The sequence below is a fragment of the Vitis riparia genome, chromosome 19, assembly GCF_004353265.1.
Source record: "Vitis riparia cultivar Riparia Gloire de Montpellier isolate 1030 chromosome 19, EGFV_Vit.rip_1.0, whole genome shotgun sequence".
NCBI classification, from domain to species: Eukaryota; Viridiplantae; Streptophyta; class Magnoliopsida; order Vitales; family Vitaceae; genus Vitis; species Vitis riparia.
The window spans coordinates 677,775-698,114 of record NC_048449.1 but is presented as its reverse complement, the minus strand read 5'-3'; the positions used below and the strand labels follow the sequence as shown (position 1 = coordinate 698,114).

Sequence of the window (20,340 nt, the reverse complement as noted above, 5' to 3'; positions counted from 1 at the left end):
GTATCATTACATTTTTTTATATAAGTTTACATAAATAGTTGAATTTATTAGTTTAAATAGATCATTTTTTTGTGAATTATATTTTAATTGTATTAAATGAAATAATTTAAATTAAATTTGAGAGTTTTAAGAATAACTTATTGATAAATTTTCAAACGTTTTTAAAGTTAATTAAACATCTAAATTTTTTAGTTTTCTATTTAGGATTACTTCAAATAAATTCTTTTAATTAAAACTTATTATAGTAACTTTTAGAAATATAAAATACTAAGAAATAATTTTAATCATTATATCTATATCATATCCTTTTATTTTCATATTTTAACTTTTTTTAATATGAAATTTAAAGTTAATATGAATAATTGAATTTATTATTTAAAATATACAAAACTTTTGTAAATTATGTTCTATGATTGTATCATTATTTTTTTTTTTTAATAAAAAGGGTTAAATTTATAATTTTAAATATAAAACTTTTATGAATTATATTTTAATTATATTACATAAGATATTTTAAATTAAATTTGAGAATTTTAAGAATAGTTTGTTGATAAATTATTTTCACATATTTTTAAAATTAATTAAATGCATAGATTTTTTAACTTCATCATAATTATCTTCCCAACTTCTCTTTTTCCCTTCATCATTTTTTCCACATTGAAATTACATCATTTTTTTCATACTAAAAATCGGAAGAGACGATCAACAATTAACACCAGAGAGAGAAGAGAAGAACATGGATCCAACTTTAGTAAGTGTCATCCAGAATTTTATTTTTCTATATTTGAATCCTTGTCTCTGTGTTGACTCGAACCACTCCATTCACACAAGAATCTGCACATATTCAAATCAAAATAGTTTTCAAGCATCATTTTTCATAATATTAGCATTCCTCATGTTTTCATTATCAGTCAACCAAAGCTTGCATTTTTTTGAGTTGGATTCGGGTTGGTTAGATTAAGGTAGACTCAAACCTTCCATGTTCCAGACCTGGTAAGCAGCTTGCTTGATGAAGAATCCTCGAGTCTTCTCTGCTATTGAAGGAAACCGAGGTATCCATCCTTGGTCCATCAACCGATATGCTGCCTTGGATCTGACTGGCCTGAGAGAATATTGAGACATGAAGCTTGCTGTCCAGTGAGAGCTTCTCAAAGGCTTTGAATCCCATACCTGGGTTGATTGTATCATGCTTGATGCTCGTTGCTTGGACCGCAGATTTGCCTTTGAGCATGCTAATTGATAATGAAACTTGAAAATGTAGAGGAAAAGACTGTCCAGAAAGGACGTGCAGGAAGCCAAAAGATATCCCTATGGAGAAGACAATCAAACTCCTGCTTTGGGCAGCAACTGGTGTTGCTGTTCCTCAGTTAAGCAACCCCTCTTCGAGTATTCAGGATCCATGTATCCTCTGAAGAAAAATCAGCACCTGAATGTTGAGTCTTGTGATATACTAACAAGCAATGTGTGCACAAAATTAGCATTACAAAGAGAGAGGAGCTAATCAACAATGTCTGCCAGTTAAAATTTTCTGTACATCCATGAACTTGCCTCAGAAACTCTACAACGTCTAATTTTTGCGTTTGATGGACAAACAAAATCAAGGAAAAGGGATGATCGGATTCTATTGGATGAGGGGCCAATCACCAAGACAGAAGACTTGATAGACATTTTGCATTGAACTTGAAGGTCGTTATAAATGGTAGGCTACTACGAACAACTGCAAGAATTTTATCCATTTAGTTTAACCATATTGTTTCCGACAAAAATATGTAACATATGATGAAGCGAAAAACTAGTCCTCTACAAAAAAACCAATAATTTAGTCCATATTAGATTGACTTGTATATGACCTCTCCTCTGAACTGATCACACTATGTGAGTAAGGCATGGACTTTGCTGCAAGACTCATCAGTAGAAGTGAGGGACTGAAAGCTAGTGAGTAAAGACTTGCTTTGAACCCTGGTTTGCCTCAAAATGTATATATTTTTATTCCAAAACATGAATCATTTCACATGCATTACATTGCCTTTGTCTTAGAGGGCTATTTAATCTAAATTTTGTATATTGAAAATTTAATAATCTACATTATAGATTATTTTATAATCATAAGGTCAAGAACTATCCATATCACTTATTAATTTTTTTTCTTACCTTTGACATTTCAACATCAGTTGGTTTCACAATGCAATGTCATCCAAGGAACCAGTCAACCAAATACCATAACCCACTGATCTGGCCCAACCATTAACCCTAACCACCCAACCTAGTTGACCCACAGGAAAGGACCTTCATGCAATGAATCATATATATATATATATATATATATATATATACACGTAATCCCATACAAAAAATAATAAAAAAATGGTCTAGAAAATAACATTCACTGAGGTTGTGTTTGTGGGACCTTATTCCTTGCCTATATGAGAAAAGGACCCTTAACTATTGCAATTCTACAAATATTTCACCCCTTGCCCTCATTCAAAATTGCTAAGAAGAAATGAAACACTTAAAAATTTGAGCCAATCAATAATATCATATTTCAATGTATGATGTATATTAAGTAAGCTAATACTTAACACCTTGACCCACTTTCAAGAGTCAAAGCTCTGATACGGTGTTAATTTATGAACTGACAGCAATGATATAAATCAAGTTGTTGTTGCTTAACAAAACCATTCAAGGAAGATGCGAGAGGGCAAAACTGAATTCTCATATTTAACTAAGGAATTTTGATATATGACGCTATAGTTCTTTTACTGACCAAAAACTTCCAAGTGCCTTTGGATGTCTTTGATTGTCTAAGAACCCTAAGGAGTTTTCTGATTTTCTTCATCAAGACTCAACGGAGCACTTATTCACATAATTTTATACAAATATTGTAATTATATAACAGGAAATAATAGCTACGTCAGAAAACTCCAAGAAAATGGGACTCAAACCAAACTAAGGGTGTCTGAAGATCAATTTTGATGCATGAATATTCAGAGACCCAAATGAGAAAGTAAACAATATTCATGGATTAAAGTCAGTATAACTAAGCACAGAAGGGACTAATGCAACCCACTGTTTGGTTGTAGAGAAAACAGAAGAAATGAAGAGAAAATGAAAACAAAATCTGGCACCCCTCCTTTTCTGTTGCTTCAAGAATTTCCAGAACGTGGACAAGATTAGAAGAATAACAGTCCATAAACTTAAAGCAGTGAAAGAAAACAAATCAAAGCAAAGAGTTTGGAAAACCCAAATTCCAACATCAAATTTACTCTTCTTTTCCTCAAATTTCCCTAACAAAACCAGATTCTACACAAAACCCAAGTTACATTTCGGCAGAAATGAAAAGCAAAGTGAATTACAGAGCTTCTGGTACCTTCATCTTCCGTGGGCAATTGAGCACAGGACATGAACTCAGAAAAGCAAAAGATGCCCAGAAACAACAAGAGAAGAGGAGACGAAGATTCCATGAATTCTCTCTGCAACAATTCTTGATTGGCTGGTTCACTTCATAGTGAGTTGAATGAGGTGGGAAGTGGGAGTGGAATGAGTTAGGAAGTGGCGTTTATGACAGAGAAGTTGGGCCACAGCAATTAATTGTAAGTACATGCTTGTACTTATTTTTTTTCTCCATTAAATTATTACTTTACAAAAGTTAAGCATATAATTGAATTTTAAGATAATTTCCAAGAAAATTTATAAGCAAGACAAAAATTAAAATGCAACCATGCAAGTTTGAATATTTTGTGTAAAAATATTTACTCTCAATTAGTTCTGTAAGAAAACAGAGTAGAACAGAGTGTTTTGGAAATCTGGAAATCTCGTGTATATTTCATTCGTCAACTTAAAGGGAAGAAGATACATATATACAAAGTATTGGTTAGCCTATTCTAGGAATCTATGAGCAAACGTATCAGTTACAATCAATCAAAATAATCTTCTATATACAATCAAATATCATCCTCAAATTATGGGATCCTTGATTCCTTTCCCTTAATAAACGGGATCCTTGATTCCTTTCCCTTAATACTCCCCCTCAAGTTGGAGCGTGTATGTCAAGAACGCCAAACTTGTTGAGAAGGGAATGAAAAATTGATGAATTGAGTGGCTTAGTGAACAAATCAGCAAGTTGGCAAGACGATGGAACATAAGCAGTTACTATGGCACCTGATTGAATTCGTTCTCGAACAACATGACAATCGATTTCTATATGCTTGGTACGCTCATGGTAAACTGGATTAGCAGCAATATGGAGTGCTGCTTTACTATCACAGAATAGTTTGGCAGGTTGCGAGTGTTCTACCTTCAAGTCATCCAACAAATACCTGAGCCATGTAAGTTCACATGTAATGGAAGCCATTGCTCGATATTCTGATTCAGCTGATGACCTTGACACTGTTGTCTGTTTCTTGGTTTTCCATGAAATGAGAGCTCCTCCAAGAAAAATGCAATATCCAGTCACAGATCGTCTTGTGATCGAACATCGAGCCCAATCTGCATCACAAAATCCTCTTAGTAGCAAATTTCCTTTTGCAGGAAAATATAATCCTTGTCCAGGTGCACCTTTAAGATATCGTAGAAGATGATGAACAGCATGCAAATGAGGCTTTCTTGGTTCTTGCATAAACTGGCTTAAAATGTGAACTGAATAACTTATCTCTGGCCTTGTAATGGTAAGATAAATGAGTTGTCCGACCAATCTTCTGTAAGTGGATGGATTCTTCAATAAATCTCCTACTGTGGGCAGGAGTTTATTATTTTCTTCCATAGGTGTCGACAATGGTTTGGCCCCAAGCAAGCCTGCTTCATCTAAAATATCAAGAGTGTATTTTCGTTGGGATATTGAAATACCATCAGTAGAACGAGCAACTTCAATACCAAGGAAATATCTTAATTGACCGAGGTCCTTGATGCGAAATTTGGTGTGGAGAGACTCCTTAAGAGCTTCCATTACATTCTCATCATTGCCGGTGATGATCATGTCATCTACATAGATGAGCACAGCTGTGAAAGAATTACCAGAGATCTTTGTGAAAAGTGAATAATCAGCCCTTGATTGATGGAAACCATCTTGTTGAATGGTGGCAGAAAATTTCTGAAACCAGCTACGGGAGGCTTGTTTAAGTCCATATAATGACTTGTTGAGTCGACATACCATAGGTGTCTCCCCCTGTCGATGAAAACCGGGCGGCAATTGCATATAGACTTCTTCAAGCAAATCACCATGGAGAAAGGCATTTTGAACATCCATTTGGTGAAGTGACCAATGTCGGACAGCAGCTATAGCAAGTAAACATCGAACTGTAGTTAACTTAGCCACAGGAGAAAAAGTCTCCTTATAGTCAATCCCTTCGCGTTGAGTGAAGCCTTTCGCCACCAACCGAGCTTTGTATCGCTCAACGGTGCCATCAGAGTTATATTTGATCTTATACACCCATTTGCACCCAATTGGACGATGACCGGAAGGGAGAGGTGTGAGTGTCCAAGTGTGATTTTGTTCAAGAGCATGGAGTTCTGCAGCCATAGCTTCCTGCCATTTTGGATCCAATACTGCCTGTTCATAAGTTGTAGGTTCCACAAGACTGGTGATGGCACAAACAAAATTCCGATATTTTGGTGAGAGTTGTGCATAGGAAATATACCGAGTCAAAGGGTGACGCGTACCTGACAAGGAAGAAGATTGGCTGGAAGCAACCTTGGCGGTGTGGTAGAGATGAAAATTCCGGAGTTGGACATTTGGTTGCTTGATGCGGTCAGAACGACGAGTAGCAGGAGGTGGAGGTGACACAATGGTGTCAAGATCAAGTGTACGTTCATTAGAGGTAGACTCAAGAGATGAAAGCAAGGGTGGTGGCTGATCATCGGCTTGTGGTTTGGTTGTTTCTATGGTTATGGGTTCATATGAGGTTTGTGGTAAAGGAAGAACGACCACATCATGTTGTTCTTCTTGTGGATTAGTGTGAAAAGGAAATATATGTTCATGAAAGACAACATCTCGGGAAGAAAAGAATTTATTAGTTTCAAGATCATAAACCCGATAACCCTTTTGACCAAGAGGATAACCAACAAATATGCAACGACGAGCTCTTTGATCAAATTTATGTCTGGGTAAGAGATTGGTGGCATAACAAAGACATCCAAAAGTTCGTAGATGATGATATGAAGGTAGCTTGTTATAGAGAAGTTGGTATGGCAATTTGTGAGAAAGAAGGGGTGTAGGTAAGCGATTGATTAAATAGCAAGCCGTTTGAATACTTTCCCCCCAAAATTTTAACGGCAAGTTTGCTTGAAAACGAAGAGCTCTCCCCACATTTAAAATATGACGATGTTTCCTCTCAACCACCCCATTTTGTTGGGGGGTGTAAGCACATGAATGATGGTAATTGATCCCCTTAGTATCCAAATACTGTTTCATAGAGGAAATTTCAGTCCCATTATCGGTTCGAAGGGTTTTAATGCAACGATCGAATTGGGTTTCCACCCAAGAAATGAATGATTGCAATATCCCTTGTGTTTCAGATTTAAAACTCATGAGATGTATCCAAGTATATCGAGTATGATCATCAACAATTGTGAGGAAATAACGAGCCCCAGAGTGAGAATTTATTCGATGTGGTCCCCAAATATCACAATGTATCAAATCAAAAGGTGCATGAGAAGAAATGAAACTAGTGGGAAAGGACAAACGAGTTTGTTTGGCTAAAGGGCAAATATCACAAACATGCTTGGAATCAAAATAAATTTCAGGATTAACTTTAGCAAGAACTTGAAGAGGACCGGATGATGGGTGCCCAAGACGTTGATGCCAAATATCAGAATGTTTGTGAATGGCGTAAGCCAAGGCTGGATTTTGGTCTTGTGCGAGGTAGTAGAGGCCATTATGTTGCTTGCCCAGGCCAATCGTCTTCCTCGTAGTAGCGTCCTGCACAACACAAAAATCGGAAAAGAACATCACTATACATTGTAATGCCCGCGTTAGTTTACTAACTGATAGTAAATTAACTTGAAATTGTGGAACTTTGAGTACGTCATCAAGTTTAATGTGGGGGGTAACATGCAATGAACCAATTGACTCAATATGTGCTTGACCACCATCTGGCAAACTAATGGTAGTGGTTTTGGGCAAATTTTTCGGATCTAATAATTCAGCTGAGGAAGTCACATGATCTGTGGCTCCACTATCAATAATCCAACACAGATTTGAGTGTGGGGAATTCGGAATAATTTTGGATGATGGCATATTTATACCTGTGGCATTTGCAAAATGTTGTGAATTACCACCATTGTTTTTCCGAATCATAGCCATTAATTGGTTATATTCCTCAGTTGTGAGCCTTGGTCCATCATTTGTTGGAAGAAGTTTTGCTTCTGTCTCCACAGCCTTATTTGTTTCCACTTTCACATTGTTTGCATTTGAGTGACGTTGATTGGGAGGCTTCACGTTCTTCCCATGGAGCTTGTGGCCAATCGGAAAGCCATGTAGGTAGTAACACTTCTCAATGCTGTGATAATCACGGTCACAATAAGAGCAGTGCAGTGGAGTCTTTTGCTTTTGAACCTGGTGTGCTGAAGTCGCCTTATTGTCCCGATCTGCAAGCATGGCATAATGGTTCTTGTTCCCATTATTGAGAGAAACTTCAACCTGTTTTTCTTGTTGAAGGACAAGTGAGTAAACTCGGCGTGTATCGGGTAGAGGTTGCATCAATAAGATTTGTCCACGAATGGCAGCATAACTATCATTCAATCCCATGAGAAATTGCATAACTCTCTCTTTTTCATCCCTTTCCTTAAGTTTCTCTAATCCTCCACAAGAGCAAGATAACACTTCATGATAGGATGAAAGTTCATCCCAAAAAGCTTTAAGCTTTGTGTAATAAACCGAAATTGATTGCTGCCCCTGCCTATGCTCCACAATATCTCGCTTGATTTGATAAATTCTTGAATCGTTTCCTTGCGAAAAACGTTCTCGTAGATCTGCCCAGATTTCTGATGCTGTTTCGGCATAAATCACACTGCTGGCTATGTCTGGATGAATGGAATTCAATAGCCATGAGATCACCATATCATTGCAACGTTGCCAAGAAGGAAAACTATCATCAGTCGAAGAGGGTGGCTTAATGGAACCTGTGACGAATCCAATTTTGTCTTTAGCACTCAAACTGATCCTCATTACCCGACTCCATGTGCTGTAGTTATCTCCTTCAAGTACTTTGGAGACAAGTACCATACCCGGGTGGTCCGAGTGGTGTAGAGAGAAGGGATCTAAAGCTTCTGTGGTAGCCTTAGATGATGTCAATCCCGTTTTGTTGATGTCCATGGCAGCAGTTGTAACGAGGAAATAAGTTGCGGAAGCGCTTGGAAGAATTCAGAGTCACCAGGTTTGGCGCTCTGATACCATGTAAGAAAACAGAGTAGAACAGAGTGTTTTGGAAATCTAGAAATCTCGTGTATATTTCATTCGTCAACTTAAAGGGAAGAAGATACATATATACAAAGTATTGGTTAGCCTATTCTAGGAATCTATGAGCAAACGTATCAGTTACAATCAATCAAAATAATCTTCTATATACAATCAAATATCATCCTCAAATTATGGGATCCTTGATTCCTTTCCCTTAATAAACGGGATCCTTGATTCCTTTCCCTTAATAAGTTCAAATATTGAACTTCAAACTGTATTTTAAAAATCCCTTTTATAAAAAACTAGGAATAATTTTTATATTTTTAAATTGTTAACTAAATAGAATTTGCTTCCTGCAACACATTTCGAGTTGTATCTTACTTCTAATAAAAAAAGAAATTCTAAAATACAATTCTAATCATAAAATAGATCATACAACAAAATATAGTTATTTCTGTTTCTACTTCTTCAAGAATCAAATTGAAATAGTTTTCAGAAAACTTCAAGCGAGAACAACTTGGAAGTATTATTAGTATACCTCATATTTTCATTGATCAGTCCAAATGTGTACTGTAAAGATCTTGGTGTCCTGTAAGAAGCTTGCTTGATGAAGGAAATCCCCTTGTTTCTTCTCTGCTATGGACGGAAATTGAGGAATCAATCCATGGCCCATCAACTGATGTGCTGCCTTGGACCTGACTGTCTAACGAGAATGCTGAGACTTGAGACTGGCTGTCCAGTGAGAGCTTCTCAAAGGCTTTGAATCTCATATCTGGGTTCATCGAATCATGCTTGATCGTTGGTGCTTGGACTGCAATTTTGCTGTCAAGCATACTCACTACAGAGGACATGGATGGCCTGAGAGTGGGAGACTGGTTGGTGCATAAGAGGGCCAAGTTCAGCATCCCCATCACCTCCTCCTCTGAGTAGTTTGATCCAAGACTTGGATCCACCAGCTCCAGAAGGTTTCCCTGCTCGTGCAGGACATAAGCCTGCAGTCCGATGTAAAACCCGAAACACGTTTTTCATTATACGCACATATGGTCAGAAAAGATAAAGCAGAAAGGATGAGCAAGAAGCAATTGTTTACCCAATCAAGAAGATAAACAAACTCCTGCTTTGGCCTATAATTGGTGTTGCTTTTCCCGCTGACAATCTCTAAAGCAACAACTCCAAAGCTGTAAACATCTGCTTTGTCGGTCAAGTAACCCCTTGTTGCATATTCAGGAGCCATGTATCCTCTGAAGAAAAATCAGCAGCTCAATGGTGAGTCTTGTGCTATACATATAATCAATATGTGCACAAAATTATTGTTGGAAAGAGGACAAGAAGAACTAATCAACCGTATTTGAGAGGCAAAATTTTCTGTATATGCATGAACCCACTTCAGAAACTCAACAGGTTTACTAAATTCTGCTTCTCTAAAACCTGAAAAAGAGGATCACCCCATTTGCTTTTGAGGTTCATATGACAACTTATGCCTCGAAGCCACAGATGCTTCAGATTTTGTAGCAACAAATTCTCAATAATAGTTGGACCTTTCTAGAGCTGTTTCAACAATCGACTTTACAGAATAAACAATGAAGAGAATGAGCTTTTTAAACCTAAAATGGAAAAAAGAACTGCTAGTTAGAAATTCCATACTTCAGTGTTTGAGATTAAGTTTTCTATGAATCAAGGTCACTTCCATCTCATTGTATCAATTTATTATTTATCTGACATGAATTCAAATGCATAGAAGAAATTAATCTCCACATTTTCAGCACCAAAGTTATAATCTTATATCATATACAAATTTGATATAGGAAAGCTAATAACAGGAGGAAATGAGCAAGAACACTCACATTGTTCCAGCTATCCGTGTGCTGATATGGGTGTTCTCGTCTTCATCCAGCTTAGCCAAGCCAAAGTCGGATATCTTAGCATTTAGATTCTTATCAAGCAGCACATTTGTTGCCTTTATATCTCTATGAACAATTTTCAATCTTGATTCCTCATGAAGATATGCCAATCCCCTTGCTATCCCCAAGCATATCTTCTTCCTAGTTGGCCAGTCCAAATTTAGCCGCTGTTCATCGGAACCTACAAGTGTTCGAGGTAGAGGCTTAAGTCCTAATATTCATTGTTGAAATATAATAAAATGGAATACAAAATCGTAGTGAAGCATTTACCAAAAAGTGCACGTGCAAGACTATTGTTTTCCAAATATTCGTAAATGAGCAACAACTGGTTTCCTTCGACACAACAGCCATAAAGCTTCACAAGATTTGGGTGTTGTAAGGCAGATATCATGCCTATTTCATTTACAAATTCTCGGTTCCCTTGCTTCGATTTAGAAGAGAGCTGCTTAACAGCAATTACTGAACCATTTGACAGTACACCCTAAGATCAAGCAGGACAAAATTTTGGATCATGAATTCAGATAATGTAAGGATGTGTGATAGCTGCAGAAAAGTATTTCATTTCCCTCTTAATCATTGCTTTAGCATACAGTTGTTAAATGAAAATCCAAATCTGTAACTACCTTGTAAACTGGCCCAAATCCACCTTCACCAATCTTACTCGCAGAGTCAAAGTTATTTGTTGCAGCTTTGATCTGTCGTAAACTGAAATAACTAGTTTGCATCCCTAGCTCACGTAGTTCTGTAACAAGTGAAATAAAATTGGTGAAAAACAAGCACAGAGATTATGGAATATTTCCAAAGTATTGTCACAATATCAAAGAGATAAGGCATTACAGTCACAAATTTCCTGCATTATTAATCTCACCTCTATCTTCAAGGTCTTTCCCTCCTAGGTAGCCTTTCGTTCGCAGGAGTACCAAAATCAATACAAGGACCACACATGAAGTTATCACAATGCCGATAATACCTCCAATAGACAGCCCCAAGTTGGGATCAGAATCTACAAGAACGGTAAGATATATAACATCATGACAAGCTAGTGGCAAGAAAAGTAGTAAAACCCCAAATATGAGATAAGCTCACTTGTTGTCACTGCAATAGCAGATATGAGAGGTCCATATACGCCTTTTTCCGGAATGGAATTAGTCCCTTTGCCTGTCCAGTATAAGTGGATCTCCAGAGTGCTACCATCAACAGAAGCCTCAAAATCCTTATAAATGCCCTTACCAGCACCTTCAGCTTCTTCCATGATATTAAAATCCCTCAAAACTACATTCCCCTGTTGAAAAGTACAGTCAGTTCTTTATATATTTGGAATAACGATAATGAAATTGATATTTTTCACTCACTTGAATTGAAACATCGAACAAGCGTTTCCCAAGGCTACCAAATGTCTGGTCATTAGAAAACATGATTTCAGCGAAGTAGAGTCGCACTCTATAAATGCCCTTTCGCAAGCAAAGCCCATAATACTTGAGTGAGATGGGAGCAAGACGAGCAGTTTGGTAGATCTCAGCATCCTCTGAGTTCAAAGCAGATGTGTTTTTGGCTAGGTGACTACCATCCTCATCACCTATGAAAACCCCTGTACTGCTATAAGCCCATTTGTCTATACTATCAGTAAAGAACTGTGATGGACCCTCAACATTGTCGTCTTTTTCATATGCCTTCCTTTTAAAAGTTGTTTCCCCTCCTCCACAATTGATATACAAGGAATAGTCTGCAAGTAAATGTAATTGGAATCAAGGCAGAGATTCAACTTATTTGCCACTTCATACTAACAGAGAACAACAGGTTACAAAAGCTAACATTTGGCTTTTCCAGGAGGGCAAGGGAGATCCTTCTGTAACCAAGGGGTCCTACAAAGTTGAACTTTGATTCAGTCTCTTGTTTATTATTCTAATGCTGAATGCACATGTAAAACAAGGTTAGAAGAACGTACATGTCTCTTGCTGAAGATGCATAACTTGAAACCAAGTTCCTGTGGAGTTGTGAAAAAATGTTTCAAGAAGATGAGGGAAAAATAGAACAAAATGTACAAATAATAGATGGAAGAAAGCTTACACTTGGTTTTTGTAAGAACTAAGAGGTGGCCCTGTAAAATTGTTGTAAGATAAATCACTGCAACAGAGATTGAAGTGGAGTTAGTGATATATTTCTTGATTGAATGAGAGATTCAAATATTAATTTGGTTTCACAAGAACCACTAATAAAAAAAGACCGCATCTGTATGTAACATTCTACAAGAAATGAATGATATCGTAGCCAAATCAGAACAACAGGAGACTGAGAAATACTAACATATTGTTTTTAGTGTCCGATATTATCCAGCTGGGCACTTCTCCAGTCAGTGAGTTGTTGGTGAGAAACCTGTGTACATAGATAGCATCATATCTCAGTAATAATTAAACAAGCTATTAATGGATAAAAATGATTGGTTAAGGAGCAAATAAAATATATATTTCTGAATATTTAGAATTCCACTTTATTACAAGTATTTAACTTACATGAAATTAAGTTTTGCTCTCTCCCTTTTTTCTTCCTTAAAGCTGTCTGGAATTGTACCATTCAGTCTGTTGAAGCTCAGGTCTCTGCAAGAAAAAAGTTCAACATGAATCAGAAAAGAAGCTATTTCCATACAACCATGTAATTTACTGATTGTATGCCAATGATATCCTGATTATATTTTTCTTCTTCTTACATGCATATATACCAATGAAGAAAATTAAGAACACCCATTCAAAAAAACTTACAAAAGTTTTAAACTCTCAATATATCCAATGTCTTTTGAGATTTCACCTGTAATGGAGCAATTTCTCATCACCCTGCATAACACAAATGAGTAAAACATCTTGATAAGTTAATGGAACATAAAGTGGATAACTTGGGACTGCAGCTTGTCATGATTCATGAAATATATCTATCTTCAACTCACAATATTTTTAAGTTTTTCATATCCTTCAAATTGGGGAAAGATGTAGTCGGTCCACTCAAATCAGATATTAACCTGACGATTAAGATACAGCAAAACAAATTACATGCTTATATTTCTATGAATTCAATTTTAACCGTGAATAACATCATGAACTGAATAAAGCAACTATCAGATAGTGGAACACATGCTCACAATTCGATTAAGTTTTTCAACTGGGATATAGTAGAAGGAATGGGCCCGTCCATTGATGTGCCTTGCAGATACCTACAACAGTTTAATATCTTTATAGATAACTAGAGAATTTAACTGAGCTTGTATGAAAATTTTCTCAGTGGACAAATTGGCAGGTAAATGAAATGAAGTATAATACTCACAGTTTCTCAAGGTTGGTCCAATTCCCAATCCAATCTGGTATCTTCCCAGATAAATTATTCCCATCTATCCTACTGCAAATGGTACATGGAGTTCAGAAAACTCTAAATTTGCATAAAAGTATAAATGTCCAAATAATTATATCACTTACAAATCAGTTAGGTTCTTCAGATTGTGAAAATTTTCTGGTATTGTTCCAATGAAATTGTTTGCAGAAAGAACACTGTAGGAGAACCAAAAGAAAAAAAATAGATGAATTCCCTGAAAATAGTAATTAGACAACACAACCAAAATAGAGGGTCAATGCAAAATCTTTTGTTGAAAACATTAAGAAAAAATAATTCCCCAACAATGTTAATCACCCTCCAAACAAAGTAACTTCCCAAATGATGAACTTTGGCATTAAAAGAACAAGGTGTAAATACCCAGCAGATTAGTCCTCATCATCTTTACTTCTATTCTCTATGAAGCATTACAAATCATGCTCGACATCTCCATTTCATCATAGGATGAATTAATGAATACTAAACTCGGTTTCTTCCCATTATTTTCATTAACTCGAAGTAAATGAACTAAAAAATAAGCAATCGTGCAACTGAAAATGAACTCAACCAGTGTACAATCACCATTTATTTCCATGAGCCATTTCATCACACGAAATGCATTATAAAAGTATTTGACTCAAAAAATTAGCTTCCTCAAATTGATTTTGGGCATTTTGGCAGCTAAGCAGAGTACAACCAGAATACAAGGACTTAGTGATTATTTGAAATAAAAGAAATGAATAATTAATATGCATATAAGGAATGGGATGAGAACAGCATTCTTACAGTCTCCTTAAATGACTCAACTTTCCAAGACTTGGGGGGAGATGTTCTCCAAGCTGATTAGCTGCCAAGACCCTGGAAAAGTAAATTTGGATTTATAATCAAGGTTGGGCATCATTAATTTCTCTAATAGACATTCAACTCCATTTCATGACTTACAGCTCCTCAAGTGTACTGATATTACTGATTTCTTTAGGAATCGACCCAGAGATTCTGTTTCCAACAAGAGCGCTGCAGTGTACCAAAAGTTAAACTTTCCCAACTATGAAGCACTTAGTAAATTACTGGAAAACAAGATCCTCACCTCACAAGTGCAAATGAAATTAATCAGAACTTACAGAATGGTAAGAGAAAGCCGACCGAGACTCTTAGGGATCGATCCATTGATTTCGGGAGAGATCACTGTTTCAGTAAAAAAAGAATCCCTTAGTATATCTTAATTTTACATGGTCACCGGATAAATGAAGAATCCCTCATTTGGGTTCAAGTCAGATACTGGAGATGACTGTACAATATCAAAAATTGAATCCGATGATGATGATCAAATAATTTTCAGGCAATATTTAGCTGTCCCATGACATTTTATCCAGTCTAATATTATTAGGTGGCAGTAGAAAACACAAAAGTTGGTAATCACCACAACAAAACTGAAATGAGATGATTTGTTTTAATCTTTGCCTGCACTTATTATTATTATTTAAAAAAGGCAATAAAATCATGTAAATACTACAGTAAACGTAATGTACTTGTTTTGAATGTTATTTGAAACACAACGGTCTAACTTAATTTCATGGGATATTCAAACACATCAGAAGTGAACTAACCTCTGTAGTTTAGTGAAACTGCAACCCCATGTAATAGGGATTAAGGTATTGGTGAGTTAAGAAATTTGTCTGATAGGTTGAAAAAACCCAATGAAACATCAAGGCAAATTTGGTCAATTGACTTCCCAATGTCGAGAAACATGTCACTTACAGTTCTTGCAGATAAGGAAGATCCCCAAACTCATCAGGTAAAGTTCCATCCAAATCAAGACCCTTCAGCTGGCTGTAATTCACAAAAGGAAGCAAAAAATAAGAAAAGGAAAAGTACAACTGATATATAACAAAAATAACCAGGCTTGGTAAACAGGCTAAAGTGCTCATACCCAAGCATATTGTGCTTCTGCTTAATGTTTTCTTACTCTACTAGAAATCCTATAAGGACTTGTTTTATCATAAGTGGTTTTATAGGATTGGTTCATCAATGGTGTTGGGTGATAATCCTATTTTGACTTATGCTATTGATTCCACCATTTGAGAAAGCACTTCTAGTATAAAAGGCATTTGTAAAAAAAAATTAGGCGTTTGGCAAAATTCAACAAGTACTTTTAAAAAGTTAAAAAATCACTAATAGTACCTTCAAGAGAAGTATTTGATAGGTAATTCTAAAAAATACACTTAAATTAAAAATATTTTAAATAAAAACACTATCAAATACACTCTAAGTCTTGCTTGAACTGCTTTAATGGTAGTCTTTACTTTTTCTCTTTGCATGCATAGTATCGGGAAGAAGCGGACTCTAGAGACACTACTGATTCAATTGAGGAATCAAACCATATCAATTCTTTTATAGATCGATCTGCAAAGTGTTCTTTTAACTATATAGACAATAAAAATAGACATTCAATTTTATCTTCAAAAATGGAAAAGGTCAAAGTTATGGCAGAAAACCTTGTCAATATAAACAATCATTTGAAGCTTTGATCTAAGAGTGTGCGACCCAACATTTACCCTTTAGCACTCTGGCATTATGAGCAAGTGAAAATCCACAAGAAAACTCTAGTTCCATTGGGCCATTTCATTCGGCCACCAAAAAGTGGACTTAGGTGGTGTTTGTTTTTTCACTTAATTCTAAATAGAACCTTAATGCTTAATAATATTAAATATTAGGTTTTTTTTTTTGTAATATTTTATTTATATTAAGGTGGTGTTTGTTTTTTGGCTAAATAGAAAAAAGAAAATATTTTGGTTTTTTCTATTTAACTAAAAGTACCTTATTGATACTAATACTTGGTTTTTTCTATTCAGCTAAAAATACCTTATTGATACTAACCAACATAACCAAAGTGAGTTTATTATCAATAAGTTTAGTTTAATGATGTTGGTTGATGTCAATGAGTTACTTTTAGCTGAATAGAAAAAGCCAAAATACTTGGTTTTTTCTATTCAGCCAAAAAACAAACACTACCTAAGTATTAAAAAGTAAAGAAAAATCAATATGTTATTTTCTCTATTTAGAAAAAGTTAAATATTTTGGTTTTTTCTATTTAGTAAAAAATTTATAATAAGTCATAAAAAAGTAAAAAAATAAACAACCTAAATTCTGAAAACAAATTACTTTTAGTAAAAAGCCAAAAAAACAAATACTCTCTTTAGTGACAAAATTAATTGCTCACCAACAAATGTTAATTGATATGGAAATAAGGCATTTGCATATCAGGTTCAACAAATCGAAACTAAATCAATATAAAACAAAGACAAGGCTTTCATTCACTAGACTTTGGGCAATTCATTTTGCATGAAAACAAGGTTTTAGTCTATGAATGCAATGGGAATTTACCAAAGCACACAAATCACAGGCCCTACAAAGAGATAGAAAGGAAAAATAATGCCTATGTAATCCAAAGATGTCATTAATTCTTTCCTATTAACATTAAGCAACTAATATTCCATTCCATATACTCATGCAATTACTTTTCCATTAATCTAATGGATTGAATTTTTTATATATGTATTATGTTAGGGAAGAACAAGAAAAGAAAATCATACATGTTTGTGACATGGCAAACAGTTCCTTCGTTGAAGGTGCAGTTGCATGTGACATTGCTGTAGCTATTATCATCGATGGTTCGGTTGAAACCTCCACTGCATGAAGCTTGGCTTATGTTCCAATATTTGTAGTTTAGCTTTGTGAATATTGTTCTAAGAGTTTGCACTGTTACAGACCAGATACAAAATGATCAGTTATAAGGATTTATGAATGTACATAAAAAGAATGACTAATGATAACAACTCTATGAAGTGTAATCCTCTACAATCAATTCCTATCTTAAAGTGACTTCTAATATTACCAAATTTTAAATTACTATTGATGATACTCAGCCAAACCTCTACTAAAACAAGACAATAATTTATACTACATTAAATTTTAATTGCATATGACCTCTCCTTTGAGGCACCATGTAAGTTGCTTGTCTATGTTTTCAAGAATAAAAAAAAAAAAAAACAAAACAAAACATGTTTGACAATAAAAAAAACAAAAAATATGGTATTTTTTTATAACATCTTTAAGGTGATTTTAATTGCTTTTTTAGAGATGTTTTAAAAAATAATTGTACAAATATGGAGAGTGATTAAAACGAAGCACTATATATAAAAGTTATTTTAAAAAATAGATTTAGATTATTTTAAATTTCCAAACAAAATTTTGTTTTACAAAAACTATTTTTCAAAACATAGAAAACATGTTTAAAATGTTTTAAGTTTCAAAGCAAAATTTTGTTCTAACAAATCATCATAAAATAGTTTTCAAAAGCTAAGCTTTATTTGAGAAGTGTTTTCGAAAATAGTTTTGAAAAACTATTTCTCAAAATTGTTTTATAATATTTTGTAATACAAAAGTCTCTTTAAGAACTTAAAACGTTGACATATTTTTTTATATTTTTAAAATAATTTTTATCTATATTGCTTTAAATTTTTATATTTGTATAATTAATTTTTATAAAACGATTATCAGAAAATAAGTGAAGTCAATAAAAGATATTTTCTAAAAATATCTTATTTTTAGTTTTTAATAACATAAATTTATTTTTCATTTTTTGTTTTTTTGATTGTAAAACATATTTTCTTTTTCATTTTTTCTTGAAGAACAAAAAAATGTTTTAAAAAAAAAAACAACTGACAAATACGGCCTATTTTTCATAATTATTTTCAAAAACAATTGCAAACAAAGGCAAATGTATTTAGTCCAAAAATATGCATTTCATATGGTCAAGACCTGTCCATATCAATGTTCTTCTTCTGCCTTTGACTTTGAAGACCAGTTGATATCACACTACCAAATACCAATCAACAACAATCCGTAACTCATCCAATTTTCCACACGCAACCCGAAATCCTTTTTCCACACAGCCATGGAATCAAGACAAATTGGTGGGCCTAAAGATTAATTCAGGTAGGCCCAAAGTCCGGCAAGTGGACCTGGGACTGACTCAGAGATGACTTCAATATGGTCTGACAATTCAAGTGGACATGGTACTGTTCCTTTTCCTTCTTTTTCTACCATTTCCTGACAATATAGGTAATAATTCAATGTAAATAAAGTCGAAATACTAAAATAAACATATGTATTTTCCTTAATCAAATGGAATTGCCACCATGGTAATAAATACAAATATAAATATAAATATAAATATAAATATTTTTCTTTGTCGAATAATGGATTGATAACTCTGGACTCTATCCAAAAGCTATTCAAAGTAATTAATTTCAAATCTTTTCTCATGTTTGTTTTCAAGTGTATAAATATGAAAGAAAATAAAATATAATTAAATTAATTAAAATTTTATATATTTTAAAATTTCTTATTTTCCGGTAACTAAAGATAGCCTATCATTTGAGATAAAAAATTCGCTATGGCTCAGGGGCACAAACAATTTACCAGCAGAATGATATAAGCCAACGTTTGGGAGCAGAGAAAGCAGAGGAAAATTTGAAAAAGAAAATAAAACATAATCTGATATGCCTGCTTTTCTGTTTCCATAAGAATTCCCAGAGCATGATAAAATTTAAACAACTGTGAGACAAACAGAGATGTCAAAATTCTCGCAAACCATGAGAAATCCACAAGATTCCAAAAAATTATAGCAGTGAAGTATTAAACAAAGCACAGATAGCTCGAAAAAACCCACGTTCCGAAACCAAATTTACTTCTCTTTCTCCCCAAATTTCTTTAACAACAAAACCCAAGTTTCATTTTCCCCAGAAATGGTAAGAACAAGTGAGATTACAGTGGTGATACCTTCATCTTCTGGAATAAGTTGAGCATGGGATGTGAACTCAGAAAAACAAAAGAAACCCAGCAACAACAAGAGGAGAAGAGACGAAGAATCCATGGATTCCCTCTGTAGCAATGGCTGGTTCGCTTTACACTGAATTGAATGAGTGGGAGCGAGGGGTTTATGGGAGGTTTTTAAAGAGGAGAAGCTTTGAATGTTCAACCACACGAAGGTTCATGGCTGCCCATTACTTTTCCTTTTCTTTTTCTTTTTTCATTAAATTATTATTTTATAAATTCAAATGAATTTAAGGATGAATTCCCATGAAATTTATGGCATGGAAACTCAGACACGTAACAAAAATGAGATTTTAAAGTAGCTTTAGTTACCTTATGAAACTAATGCTCTGTGGGTGAATGATGTTGACTTTTTTTATTTTTTTATATAAATTTTATAACCGTATCTTTTATATTTTTCTTATTTACCATAACCCCTCATAAAATATCAATAATTTAATATTTTTTTAAAAAACATTTAGTTTTTTAAAAAAATATTTAGTTTTTTATGTTAGATAAAAATTAAAGGAAGAATTATCTTTCAGGGATAGATAGGCCCCCAAATTAATAAAAGGTCCATATAACTCTTCAAATTGAGTTGAAAGATATGAAATAGTAACGGACAAATATACCCTTTAAGAACACATATAAAATATTTTATAAAATTAAATTAAATATTTTTTTTCAAAAATACTAAATTAAATAAAAGTAGTTTTCAAAAATATTAAATTAAATATTTTTTTTCAAAAATATTAAATTAAATTTTTTTTTCAAAAATATTAAATTAAATTAAAGTATTTAAAAAAAATATTAAAT

At 34.2% G+C, this 20,340-nt stretch overlaps 1 protein-coding gene across 1 annotated transcript; it reads right to left on the bottom strand.

Annotated features, from left to right (window-relative positions):
- Positions 1 to 747: 747 nt before the first annotated feature.
- Positions 748 to 19,664, bottom strand: LOC117908799 (probable LRR receptor-like serine/threonine-protein kinase At1g53440). Its single transcript, XM_034822559.1, is given in 27 exon segments — positions 748 to 1,408; positions 3,368 to 3,498; positions 8,931 to 9,384; positions 9,483 to 9,633; positions 10,237 to 10,474; positions 10,564 to 10,774; positions 10,917 to 11,035; positions 11,162 to 11,296; positions 11,380 to 11,575; positions 11,646 to 12,016; positions 12,106 to 12,155; positions 12,239 to 12,277; positions 12,361 to 12,417; positions 12,598 to 12,666; positions 12,804 to 12,887; positions 13,050 to 13,121; positions 13,232 to 13,303; positions 13,424 to 13,495; positions 13,606 to 13,677; positions 13,755 to 13,826; positions 14,434 to 14,505; positions 14,590 to 14,661; positions 14,769 to 14,816; positions 14,818 to 14,832; positions 15,406 to 15,477; positions 17,241 to 17,406; positions 19,492 to 19,664. Coding segments are annotated over 25 exon segments (3,057 nt in total). The 5' UTR covers positions 19,586 to 19,664; the 3' UTR covers positions 748 to 1,408; positions 3,368 to 3,498; positions 8,931 to 8,946.
- Positions 19,665 to 20,340: the final 676 nt, after the last annotated feature.